Below are 13,320 nucleotides of genomic sequence, written 5' to 3'. Positions count from 1 at the left end.
AACTTGGTGCAGAGCCCTGCATCATGGAATCATTCACTACATGTACAGTATGCTTTAGTTTAGATGTTATTGTTCAAATTAGCCCAGCTCATTCATTCACCATAAATGTTAAAAGGCTAATTTATTGTGTGTGTGGTGTGCCCTGTCTGTGTCGTTTAGGACCAATGGCCCCTGAGTGACATGCCATGGCTTTGATGATTCCCCCGGTGAAACTGAAATGGCTGGAGCACCTGAACAGCTCGTGGATCACGGAGGACAGCGAGTCCATCGCCACGCGGGATGGAGTGTCCCTGCTCCACTCCAAGCTGATGGCCAACAAGGAGGTGGTGCTGCTGCCCCAGCAGGTGCTATGCCTGAAGGGTCCCCAGCTGCCCGACTTTGAGCGCGAGTCTCCCTCCAGCGATGAGCAGGAGCACTACCTGGATGCTCTGCTCAGCAGCCAGCTGGCGCTGGCCAAGATGGTCTGCTCCGACTCGCCGTTTGCCGCCGCGCTGCGCAAGCGCCTCCTGGTGCTCCAGCGGATCTTCTACGCGCTCTCCAACAAGTACCACGACAAGGGCAAGGTCAAGCAGCAGCAGCATTCCCCGGAGAGCAACTCGGGCTCCGCCGACCTGCACTCCGTCAGCGGTGAGCGGCCACGCTCCAGCACCGACGCCCTCATCGAGATGGGCGTCCGGACGGGCCTCAGCCTGCTATTCGCCCTGCTGCGCCAAAGCTGGATGATGCCCCCCCCCAACCCCGCCGGCGGAGGAACCCCTGGAGGAGGCGGCGGCATCAACCTCTGCAACGACGTCATCCACACGGCCATCGACGTGGTGGGCTCCCTGCCGCCGCTCTCCCTGGCCAACGAGAGCAAGATCCCCCCGATGGGCCTGGACTGCCTCACCCAGGTCACCACCTTCCTCAAAGGGGTGACCATGCCAAACTCTGGGGCGGACATTCTGGGCCGGCGGCTGGCCTCGGAGCTCCTGCTGGGCCTGGCGTCACAGAGGGGCTCCCTGCGCTACCTGCTGGAGTGGATCGAGATGGCCCTGGCCGCCTCGGCCCTGGTCAGCACCATGGAGAAGACCAAGGCTGTGCAGAACCAGGAGGGCCTCATGGGCTATGACTGCTTCATGAACATCCTCATGCAGATGAGGCGCTCACTGGTAACACTTTCCTTTAAAACCCATTCAGGACGGGTAACCCCTTTTGGTGTTTTAAGCATTATGTTATACTTGAAAAATAGCTAAAGATCTACAAGCTCATAGCGTGGCACTGAGTGCCGTGCTATGAGCTTGTAGATCTGCTATTTTTGAGGAGGAAAGAATGTGGTGCAAATCTTTGAATACTGTATATATTCTTTCAGAGTGAACATTTCTTTTTAACTCAAATCTTGGCTAACATAACGTTACAAGGTCCATTATTTATTGGTAATTTTGAGCCACGGACCACCACTTGATGACATTTAGCCTCTCACTGCTCTCAGACCCAAAACTTAGAATATTTTGTTATTGTTGCATTTCTATGACAGGCTGAATTGATATGGTGGTAGACCATACCATAGGAGAGATGACAGGCAAAATGACAATTCTTCTACACTCTGTAGTAAGTAAGTAATGTAATAATGTAACTCTTGAGGGTGTAAAATGAAACCAAATTGACCCATACAGGTCCATTTGGTTTCATGTTACGCCCTCAAGAGTTAAAGACCTATAAGGGTCCACTTGGTTACCAACTCTTCATCATTTAGCTGGGGACCACCTGGAACCCCCCTCAAGGATCACTGGTTGGCAACACACTGATTTATTAAAAGTAACAAGGGTAGCAGAGCGTAACTTGAAGAGACATGTGTAAATCCCTTGTCTACATCTTGTCTGTCTGTCTGTCTGTCTGTCTGTCTGTCTGTCTGTCTGTCTGTCTGTCTGTCTGTCTGTCTGTCTGTCTGTCTGTCTGTCTAATAAGTATATGCCTGTAATCTGTGTCACTGTCTCAGGGATCCTCAGCAGACCGCAGCCAATGGCGAGAACCCACACGCACATCCGATGGCTTGTGCTCCTTATACGAAGCAGCCCTGTGTCTTTTTGAAGAGGTATGGCCTATATTCAACTATATTCAATCATGTCAGACCATTTTTGTATTGTCTTAAATTTCCTCTACTCTCATAAAAGTGTGGACAGGGTTTGTTAAATTCAAGATCAAACAGTGCAAGACAAAATAGCGTTTTCATTCTCTCATGTTATTATTATTATTATTTTTAGGTATGTAGGATGGCATCAGACTACTCCCGTACTTGTGCCAGTCCAGACAGCATACAGAGTGGCGAGGCGCCCATGGTGTCTGAGACGTGTGAGGTTTATGTGTGGGGCAGCAACAGCAGTCATCAGCTTGTGGAAGGCACCCAGGAGAAGATCCTACAGCCCAAATTGGCCCCCAGTTTCGCCGACGCTCAGACGGTAAGAGGACGAGAGAGTGTATTGATCATCCGACATCCTGCAGAGCTGTGCTATTTTTAAGCACTGGTTTATACTTTGTAAGACGAGCTATGGCTCACAGCTCTGTGCTGGGTTTGTACTCGGGATGCGTTGGCTCGCCGACAAGCGTCCTGTTTCCATGGCGATGGGACAGTGTGAGCGCCCCTAGAAATGTCGGGGTGGTATGAGCCAAGTGACTCACACAGCCCTGTGAGAGATGTTCCAAATTACGTCAATATGAGCCAAGAAATCTGGCTCACAGGGGGTGTCTTAGCACCACATAAATGAGGATTTACTGTAGAAGCTTCCGAAAGAGGATTAATAAATGTCAAACTGGAGCTCGAGCTTCTAGATCTGCTATTTTTTACAAAATCGTGAAAATATGGTGCAAATCTTTGAATATACATTCTTTCAGAGCGAACATTTTTAACTCAAATCTTTGATTCTGGGTGTGGGGTCCCTGAAACAACATATTCTCATATGGGGGTCCGTGGCCAAATTCTGATAATTCTGAGGGTCCTTAACATGAAATAGGTTGAGAACCACTGACATAGAAACACAAAAACCCCCCAGAAAACTGTAAAAAAAAAAAAAAGGCTTCTAAATCCAGAAGCCATTTTTTGTCTCGAATCGGCCTATAGGTATTGTCCAATGTGCTCCAGTGTGTTCTCTACCATAATGCTGTGTTGTTCTGCTCCTGTGATGCATCGGACCTGCCTTTGTTTGGAGGAGGCACGGCACTATTCCCTTTTATAGTGTGGCAATCTGGCAGACATTCTGCTTTATTGATCCATTCATACTTTATGGCGACGACGCGCCAGGGTTGCCCCGGCGCCGCATCATGCCTAAAATCTCTGGCACCATGCCAAGAAAAACATTTATTGGAGTGAAATATGTAATATTATAGTACAGGCAATTGGTTGAAATAAGCTCTCAAGCTGTGCTGAAATGGCCATGACAGCACACCTTCCTAGACGTTAATAGAAGATTTGAGAACGGATTAATAAAAAAAAACAAAAAAAGTGTGTTAAGAAACTTCTCTCCTCTATTAGCTTGGATTACCCATCGATGATGTCACTGCAGGACGGTTTCTGAACTGCCCACAGCCCTCCTATGAGACACAGACCGAGTAGGAAAAGAAATGCGCATTTTTTTCATGATTATTAGTGAGGACCTATTATATGAAGATAGGTTGAAAAGTGGTGAAGTGGTCCTTTAATCTAATTAATGAATTAATCAATCCGGATATTCTCCCCCCCGGCCAGCACCGGGGCAAAGCTTTTTCCTGCAGGAAACACTTGAGAGAGCATATGGGTTTAGTAAAATTAAAGAAATGCCTTATTTTACTCATGTTCACCGTGGCTCCATTCTCTGCAGATCGAGGCGGGCCAATACTGCACTTTCGTAATATCTTCCGACGGCTCGGTACGGGCCTGTGGAAAAGGCAGTTATGGTCGCCTGGGTCTTGGGGACTCGAATAACCAGTCGACGCTCAAGAAGCTGACCTTTGAACCCCATCGTGCCATCAAGAAAGTGTCATCGTCCAAGGGTTCAGATGGCCACACGCTGGCCTTCACCACCGAGGGCGAGGTATTCAGCTGGGGCGATGGAGACTATGGTAAACTGGGCCACGGCAACAGTTCCACACAGAAGTACCCTAAACTTATCCAAGGGCCGCTGCAAGGAAAGGTAATTATTGAGATCATTATTTTTTATTTTGGCGGCTGCACCAAGAGCTGTTACTAAGGGCCGATTCATACTCCTATTTTACCGCTGTAGTGTCAAAATGATTTCCGCTCATCAGACATTTTCAGTAGCACCAACGAGCCGACTTTAGGACGTTAACCCCCCCCCCCCCAAACATCAAATAACGTCACATTGTAGGCTCTACAGAGCCGAACCGACTTTTATTCGGCTCTAAAATAGGAGTATTAATCTCACCTTACTCCATTAAATAGCACTTGAGGAAGACTAAACAAAGTGTTATAACCAATGAGATGTTAACTTGTGACCTCAAAAAGAAAAGGAATTTAATGTATTCATTGACATGATATAATGTTAATCGTACAACTGATTGATAATACAGCTATTCCCCCACTCAATCTCAGACATTTAATGGTTAGTTTTCAGATTCTGAGCTCTTCACATTTCAAAAGTGTTCAGGAGCACAAAACTGAACAGATCAGAGATATCAGAATGATTGGTCAGATACTGTAGTCTCTAGCACCATTCAGGCTAGAGATATTACATGTTACTTCATGAACATGGACAGCTTTTTGTTTTAGAGAAAAATGGATCATCAAGTGTGTGTTTGGAAGTATTTCCAGCTCTAAGCCAAATGAGGTCAAACAAGCACATTCTGCTTTGAGCTTCAAGTAATATTACTTATTAATGTAAGTAAAGTGACTTATTGAGAGAGAGAGAGAGAGAGAGAGAGAGAGAGAGAGAGAGAGAGAGAGAGAGAGAGAGAGAGAGAGAGAGAGAGAGAGAGAGAGAGAGAGAGAGAGAGAGAGAATTAGTGATTGGATTGACCGTTTATGATGAGTTTATAGTTTACACTATGTAAACTGTAAACTCATCATGCTCTTCATTGGTAAAAGATCTCATGGTCGTTTAACTCAGAGTGTAAAGATGGACCCGTAATGAATAATGATCCATTTGGGCTTCATGTTTGCCCTCTTTTTATGCACACTAAATTAAAAGCAATGATTTTATCTTCAGCCTGACAAAGCAATGAAGTGGAATACCTTTGCTTGTTTGTATGCTAATGCTGTGTTTGGTGCGTTCATTGGATCAGGTGGTGGTGTGTGTGTCTGCGGGCTACAGACACAGTGCCGCGGTCAGTGAGGACGGAGAGTTGTACACGTGGGGCGAAGGAGATTTTGGAAGATTAGGTAAACTTTCTTGAACTTGTCTGTTTGCCTTTTAGTTTTAACTGACACCTTAAACTTCACATGCTGTAGTTGTGTAGATTAAATTGCCTGCCCCCCCCGGGACTGGGTTTAACTTTAATCTACTTTTAATGGGGACCTCATCAGCACAATTATATACACCAGTAATTCTAATAATCTGAGTTTTTTGAGTTTGAGTTTTAATCTTTATTTCGGTCATTTTTACAAAACAGATAAACAAAATAGGTTTAAGCAATTTACATTGCTTAATTTACATTACTTAGTCAACGCAGTGACTAGTTCTAACCGAAAAGGTATGGGCTGAAGCATAAAGCTTATTTTGCCCAACTTTTTATATAATACAAATAATAATAATAATAGTCTTTGATCAATTATCACAGTAGAATAATTTATGAAAAACACAAATGAAAAAAAAGAGTAATATCATAGACATATTACTAAAAACAGAAAAGGAAAAAGAAATATAACAAAAGTAAACAAGATGTTGATTTACTTTTGTCCTTATTATAACATACTATAATATAATATATAATAATATAAATATGAATATAAATATAAATATAAATATAAACATAAATATAATTATAAATAGATTTCTAAATATATATTTTTTCTAAATATAACCATAATTATCTAAATGTCTATGAAAATGTATACATATTTGTTTTTGTTTTCTTTTTCTTTTTACAAATCTAATTGAACAGTTGAGACGAATAACCATCTATGTCCGATGTCTTTATTCTGACCCCTCTCCGAAAAGGCCACGTAATTTATTTATACTGTACATTGTGAATTTATTAGTATGAACTTAGATGGTTCTTCGTCTCATGGATTGATAGGAGGGGCTTCTTGTACAGACAGCTAATTATTTTTTTCTTTTTTTGTAGGTCATGGGGACAGCAACAGCCGAAACATTCCCACCCTGGTGAAAGACATCAGCAATGTTGGCGAGGTCTCCTGTGGAAGCTCTCACACCATTGCTCTGTCCAAGGATGGACGGACTGTTTGGTCCTTTGGGGGCGGCGACAACGGTGGGTGAAACTTTCCTCCCTCCCGTTGAGCTGCTGCTGCTGAATGTGTTGACTTTGTACGTTCTCCTAACTCCTAATAGAGCGCCAAAGACCTGACGTCACTCGCTTATCCCCTGGTTCATGGACCTTTTTCTCTATGGAGAATAACATGGGGTCATCTTAAAATTGTCTCGTATAAGAATTGTGGTCCAAAAATAAACAAACTGTCTCTGTGAAATTGTCGGGGAGGTGTCTCTGTATCGTTTACGATACAGAGATAGTCACTCATATTTCATGTAGTCTGTTTCAGACTACATGACTCTGTGACTGTCTTTGACAGACTCAAAGACACAGAGATTAGCTGCACACGGACAGACTCAAAGACAGAGTCACAGAATCCTGGGGACGAAATATAAATCCTGGGGACGAAATATAATTGTATACCTGATGTTTTGTTTTATTTTATTTTAATGTTTTACTTCCATCATGTGACTATTTGCCTGTGTTGTTCATTGTAAGTCGCTCAGGATAGAAGAGTCTGCTAAATAACCCAAATTGTAATCGTTTACAATGTCCTACATCAGCAGAATATTTTAAAATGTAGTGGCAGACAGTGCTGCAGAAATGTATTCCTTTGACTGTCCATGCTTGGTGGTCGATCACTGAATGCATGCTATTGATTCTGCTGAATGGCTGTGTTCCTTTGTTGTTCCAAAGCAACAACAAAGCATTTCACACATTCTCGGGGTGGGAACCCCTTTTGGTGTTTTAAGCATTATGTTATACTTTAGCTATTGACAAATAGCAGATCTACAAGCTCATAGCGTGGCACTGAGTGCCACGCTACGAGCTTGTAGATCTGCTATTTTAGAAAAATCGTGAAAATGTGTCTCAAATCTTTGAATATATATTCTTTCAGAGTGAATGTTTTTAACTCAAATCTATGCTTCTGGGTCGGTCCCTGGAACAACATAATCAGATGGGGGTCGGCGGCCAATTACATACTATTTGGGTGTCCTTGACATGAAAATGTTTGAGAACGTAGGTTTTTCTGAAAACTGTCATGATTTAGAAGCCATTTTGTAGAATCGACCTCAGGTCTAAATGGGTTAAACTGCAGATAATCGTCGCTGACTGTTGGGCAGAAAACCATGTATGTTACTTTTCAGGAATTGGAAACAAAATAGCCTGTGATCCAATGTAGTTTATTATTTAGTCACAAGCCCTTTTTAATACTTCATGTCGGTTATTTATGAAAACCCACTGACACCCTCAACCTTTTAGTTTAACTTTGACATTTTGTACATTGTACGACCATTCATTTTCGAGAAAACATGTAAAGTTAAAGGAGAGTTTCGTGCTAGAAGGCTTTCTTACCTTTAGTTGTCGTTGTTAGGTCTGCACCAAAGTGGTCCAGGTGTTATTTTGTGCAAAAACACATCATTGGCTATTTCCCCTACCCCACCACAAGCCCTGAATTGGGTACTGAGTTTTAGTTCTAATTCGCTTATTTCCAAAAAAGAATATTTTTGGTATAAATCCTCTCTTCATAATGTCAACAGTATAGCGTCCCACTAGCGTCTCACGCAAGACTTGGCGAGCTCCATGCTAGAGGATGGAGCTCCATGCTAGAGGATGGAGCTCCATGCTAGAGGATGGAGCTCCATGGAGCTCCATGCTAGAGGATGGAGCTCCATGCTAGAGGATGCACCTAACGCCTTCTAGCATGAGATTCTCCTTAACCCATTCTGACCTGAGATCAGATTCATACGAGGTTTCCACTGGACACACACTGGTCTGATTAAACCCATTCTGACCTGAGATCAGATTCTAAAAAATGTCAGTCGTTCTTCGATTTTTCAAAAATAGCAGACCTACAAGCTCGTATCGCGCCACTCGGTGGCACGCTATGAGCTTGTAGATCTGCTGTTTTTCAATAGCTAAAGCACGACATGATGCTAACACCAGAATGGGTGCCCGGTCAGAATGGGTTAACAAACGATACAGTGGACCGACACTGCGCAAAAAGCATGGAATACATTATACATTATATTACAGGAAACTCCCGTTAAACTTTCCAACAAACTACGGTAAACTCCCGAATTGTACCATCACCTGTATATTACCGTATATTATATGCCTGCTAAACTTGAGGTTTACAGGTAAAATACAGTGCCCGTAATTGCCCGTTAACTCCTCTTTTCATGCAGTGCGACTTGATGTTTTTGCACCCGGCTGTACAGATACTGTATTAAATCAGCCTAATCATTCTACAGGGAAACTGGGCCACGGTGACACCAACCGAGTGTACAAACCCAAAGTTGTCGAGGCTCTGCAAGGCATGTTCATCAGGAAAGTGTGTGCAGGAAGCCAGTCATCTCTCGCCTTGACCTCCACTGGACAGGTGAGGCTAACATACTGAAACCTTGACCTCCACTGGACAGGTGAGGCTGACATACTGAAACCTTGACCTCCACTAGACAGTGGCCTTGTGGTTAGAATGTCCGACCTGAAACTGGGAGGTTGGGGTGATCCCCGGCTGGGTCATACCAAAGACCCCAATGCCTCCCTGCTTGGCACTCAGCATCAATGGGTTGGATTTGGGGGGGTCAAATCAACTTCCGGTAATCAAATTTTTTCTGAGTGCGGCATGGCTGTGGCTCACCGCTCCAAGAGATGGGTTAAATGCGGAGAACAGATTTCACTGCGGTAACGTGTGTGACAAATCGTACGACTTTGACTTTGGCTAGATGAGGACACCTTAATGGCAGTGGTTCTCAAACTGGACCCCCACTTTTGCTACATTAGGCCACAGACTCCCCTTTTGATTTTATTTATTTATTTTTTATTTATTTTGACCCAAGTCTACACTATAAAACCCTCAGTGTTCATAATGACTATGTTTTTACACACACATACAGTATTTGGCACAATGTGAAAGACACAAAATTAATCGTGCTTTATATTTAATCGTGCAATAGTTTCACTTTGTAAAAAAAAAACTGATCTATAAGCTGTCAACATGTTGCAATGCAAGGCGTTGTTAGCTTTGTAGATCAGTTCTTTTTTGTAAGCCACACAACCATACATACTGTTCATGTTTGGGGCAGCGTGTGATATACGTTGCTTATTGCAACATGGCTTGGTTGAATGCTTGATTCTGATTGGTCAATCGCACAATTCAGTGGTGTGTTATTTCTTGATAATGACCGCTCCACTCTATAATCAAACCCTCGGTTAAAACCCCCTTATCTCCCGACAATGACCGCCCTAGGCAGACATTATCCCTTACATATCACATTTACATTGCCTACATGTGTTTTGCAGGTGTACGCGTGGGGCTGTGGAGCCTGTCTGGGATGTGGCTCGTCCGAGGCCACGGCACTGAGACCAAAGCTAATCGAGGAGCTAGCCACCACGCGGGTGGTGGACATCTCCATAGGGGACAGCCACTGTCTTGCCCTGTCACATGGTAGTCTCTCTCTCTCTCTCTGTAACACTGTGTGACTCCCTCTCTGTCTTTGTACTGCTTATCTGGCCTTGGTTAAATATAAGCAGCTGACAGTTTATTGACTTCTTGCACACATTTCAATGCCGTCTTAGTTCCACAGCTCCTAAAAGTGCTGATCTGGCCAATATCCAGGGTGCACGGTGCTCTGCCGATGTGTAGAGTTTTTTTTTGTTGTTTATAAAGTACAAGTGTAACAGATGTGTCCTCACTATAGCATGACGTAATGGCCTGTGTCCCCTCTGCTATGTACTTTCTGATACAGTACATGGAGTCACTAAGGTCATTTCAGCTCAAATTCTATGGTTGTTTAAATCGAGTGTAACATTGAATCCCTGACCTCACAGACTTGTGTAATCTGAATTCTAACCAGTAAGGCGCCTGAGGGCGAGAAGCGACCTCGCCCCAAAAGGGGCCAAAACTACCCATTACAATCAGAACTGCAGACTCACTCCCAATCTACCGCCGTAGTCTGAAAAGCCACATATTCAGAGTCCATCTTGGCCCGTATAGCACATGCTCTAGACCGACGACCTTACAGGCGTATGCATGAAAAGGCTCAACTTATGTAACTTAGATAGCATGTAGACATAGCTCTATATTGTATATATGCATACAGTAATAATAATAATAATAATACATTTTATTTATATGGCGCCTTTCAGGTCACTCAAGGTCGCCTAACAAAACAGAAAAGAAATACAATACAATAAAGCAAGTTTAAAATACACACAAAGGCCTGCAGCAGACTTTTACTCAAGGTGGGAGTAAGCTTGTCTGAATAGGTGAGTTTTGAGGTGGGATTTGAAGGTGGGGAGTGAGTCCATGTTTCGAATGTCGGGGGGAAGGCTGTTCCAGAGGCGAGGGGCAGAGCGGCTGAAAGCTCTACCTCCCATGGTGGACAAACGAGCTGGGGGAACAGTGAGGTTGGTAGAGGAGGCAGACCTAAGTGACCGGGAGGGAGTGTTGAAATGGATGAGATCAGACGGGTATGGGGGGGAGAGGTTATGGATGGCATTGAATGTGTTGAGGAGGATCTTGTAATCGATGCGGTATTTGATGGGTAGCCAGTGGAGTTGGTGAAGAACGGGGGTGATGTGGGAGATGGCAGGGGTTTTGGTGATGATGCGGGCTGCAGCATTCTGGACCAGTTGGATTTTATGGAGGAGTTTGTGGGGGAGACCGAAGAGAAGGGAGTTACAGTAATCGAGGCGGGAGGTGACCAGAGAAAGGACTAGGATGGCAGTGTTGTTGGGGGTGAGTGAAGGGCGGTTGATGTTGCGGAGGTGAAAGTAGGCTGACCGGATGGTGTTATTGATGTGGGTATGAAAAGATAGGGTGCTGTCGAGGACGACACCCAGACTCTTGACCTGGGGTGAAGGGGAAACCGAGGAGTTGTCTATGGTGAGTGTAAAACTGGGCTGCTTGGTGAGTGAAGATTTGGTGCCAATGAGGGTTAACTCGGTTTTATTGCCATTTAGTTTGAGGAGGGATGAGGTGAACCAGTCTTTAATTTCGTGAAGACAGGCACAGAGGGAGGGTGGTGGGAGGGTGGAGGTAGGTGTGGAGGAGACATAGAGCTGGGTGTCGTCCGCGTAACAGTGGAAATTGATGTTGTGTTTGCGGAATATTGAGCCAAGTGGGAGGAGGTATATTATGAATAAAGTAGTTTCATTATATAGATATTCCACTGTTACGTTCTTAGCTTATGTAAGATTCATGATAGCTATTTTTTCATGTATGTGATGTATTGCCATGTTTTTGTTCTTGCTTAATGTAAGTCGCTCTGGACTACGGTCCTGTTTATTCAATTCATAGAGACATTTAAAGACAGACAATTCTGTACAATAATATGCAAAAAACATCATATATACAGTATATGAGACTATGAGTAGTAAAAGAAAAGATGTACAGTAAATAGGAGGGTCATTTCTGTTGATAAGCGTAGACGTTTTACTTTTTACAGGGGCCAGTAGTTACACTTTACAGTCACCTGTAGATAACCACCAAGAAGATAACAACAGGCAGTCGCCCAGCGCTAATCTGTTTTCCCCATCCATCCTAAAAATGCAGACAATGAAGTTTACGCGTGGGGCAACAACTCCATGGGCCAGTGTGGCCAGGGCAACTCCACGGGACCAATCACCAAGCCCAAGAAGGTAGTGGGTCTGGACGGGGTCGCCATCCAGCAGATCTCAGCCGGCACCTCGCACAGCCTGGCCTGGACGGCCCTGCCCCGGGACAGGTCAGCCACCAGCAGGCTAAATATACATGGCTGTGTGTTTCACAGGGACTGTTGACATAGGGGGGAATGTAGACACTTGATGTCACAACACAGCTAAGTGCCTCCATGCAGAATTGGGGGGGGGGCTTGCATAATGCATGTCAAAGATTAGGCTGTCCTACACTAAAAGAAAGTCTTCTTCGACTAAAATGGCCAATTAAGCTGTAACAAATTGTCAGCTAAAAGACCAGCCTTTTTTCAGATTGTGGAGGTTAAGAACTGAGCATTCTTGACTACTACTATAGCTACAGGTCTAAAATACTGGTTATATCTATAGCATACAATAACTCTGCTGAAGGGGCACGGTGGCACAGTTGGTAGTGCTGTCGCCTCACAGCTAGAAGGTCCTGGGTTCGATTCCCGCTCGGGGCACTGTGGGTGCTGGCGGCGTGTTTCCTCCTCCGCGTTATCAGTGCCCATACCCGAAGGCGTGGTTTTAAATTATTGTTAAACATTTTCATTACTTAATTTACAAGAAGTCTACACAATTAGATAATGTAGAATTGTTATTCTGATCAACGTGTGTTATCTATTGTGGAAACAATCTTATCCAACAACAAACTGTTTGTTAGTGTTGGGTCTGAGAGGCTAAGGCCTCTCATTTACGTCCATGCTAAACTATTTTGAAAATCATTTTTCAATACTTAAAATAGCCAATCCACAAGCTCACAACGTGTCGATGTAGATTGGCTATTTTAACTATTCAAAAATGTTTTTCAAAATAGTAAAATAAATAAATAGGCAAAGTAGTTTAAGGTTAAGGGTCCATGTCATCAAATGGTGGTCCGTGTCTCAAATCAGTGTTGTTTTTTGGCAGAAATGTTTTATTTTAGTTTTAGTCATAGTCTTTTCCTTTAGTTTTAGTCACATTTTAGTCACCAGGAATTTCTTATTGTTAGTCTAGTATTCGACTAAATCTACGGCTGATTTAATCGTCTAAAATGTATTTTGTCGGGCCTTGATGCCGTCGTTTTACACTTGCAACCAAGTGTAAAATTACTTATACTGGATTTTTGTCCACTAGTCCCTTCCTAACATTTTAGTCTAGTTTTTATTTGTTGATGAAATTGTCAATATATTTAGTCTTAGTTTTAGTCACCATTGCTTAGTTTCCATTTAGTTTCGTCAGTGAAAAAAGTTAGTTGACGAACAT

At 43.6% G+C, this 13,320-nt stretch overlaps 1 protein-coding gene across 1 annotated transcript in view; it reads left to right on the top strand.

Moving 5' to 3' along the window:
• herc1 (HECT and RLD domain containing E3 ubiquitin protein ligase family member 1) overlaps positions 1–13,320 on the top strand; it is a 139,367-nt gene that overhangs the window by 7,633 nt on the left and 118,414 nt on the right. The window contains exons 2-10 of the mRNA XM_080770003.1: positions 160–1,148; positions 1,976–2,071; positions 2,241–2,435; positions 3,831–4,142; positions 5,251–5,347; positions 6,253–6,396; positions 8,652–8,779; positions 9,703–9,847; positions 11,957–12,128. Of these exons, the coding sequence (XP_080626129.1) occupies positions 186–1,148; positions 1,976–2,071; positions 2,241–2,435; positions 3,831–4,142; positions 5,251–5,347; positions 6,253–6,396; positions 8,652–8,779; positions 9,703–9,847; positions 11,957–12,128 (2,252 nt within the window). The 5' untranslated portion in view covers positions 160–185. The remainder of the gene's footprint in view (positions 1–159; positions 1,149–1,975; positions 2,072–2,240; positions 2,436–3,830; positions 4,143–5,250; positions 5,348–6,252; positions 6,397–8,651; positions 8,780–9,702; positions 9,848–11,956; positions 12,129–13,320) is intronic.

Source organism: Protomyctophum bolini, assembly GCF_963924005.1.
Source record: "Protomyctophum bolini genome assembly, chromosome: 1".
Lineage (NCBI taxonomy): Eukaryota > Metazoa > Chordata > Actinopteri > Myctophiformes > Myctophidae > Protomyctophum > Protomyctophum bolini.
This window is presented reverse-complemented; position numbering and strand designations above follow the sequence as displayed.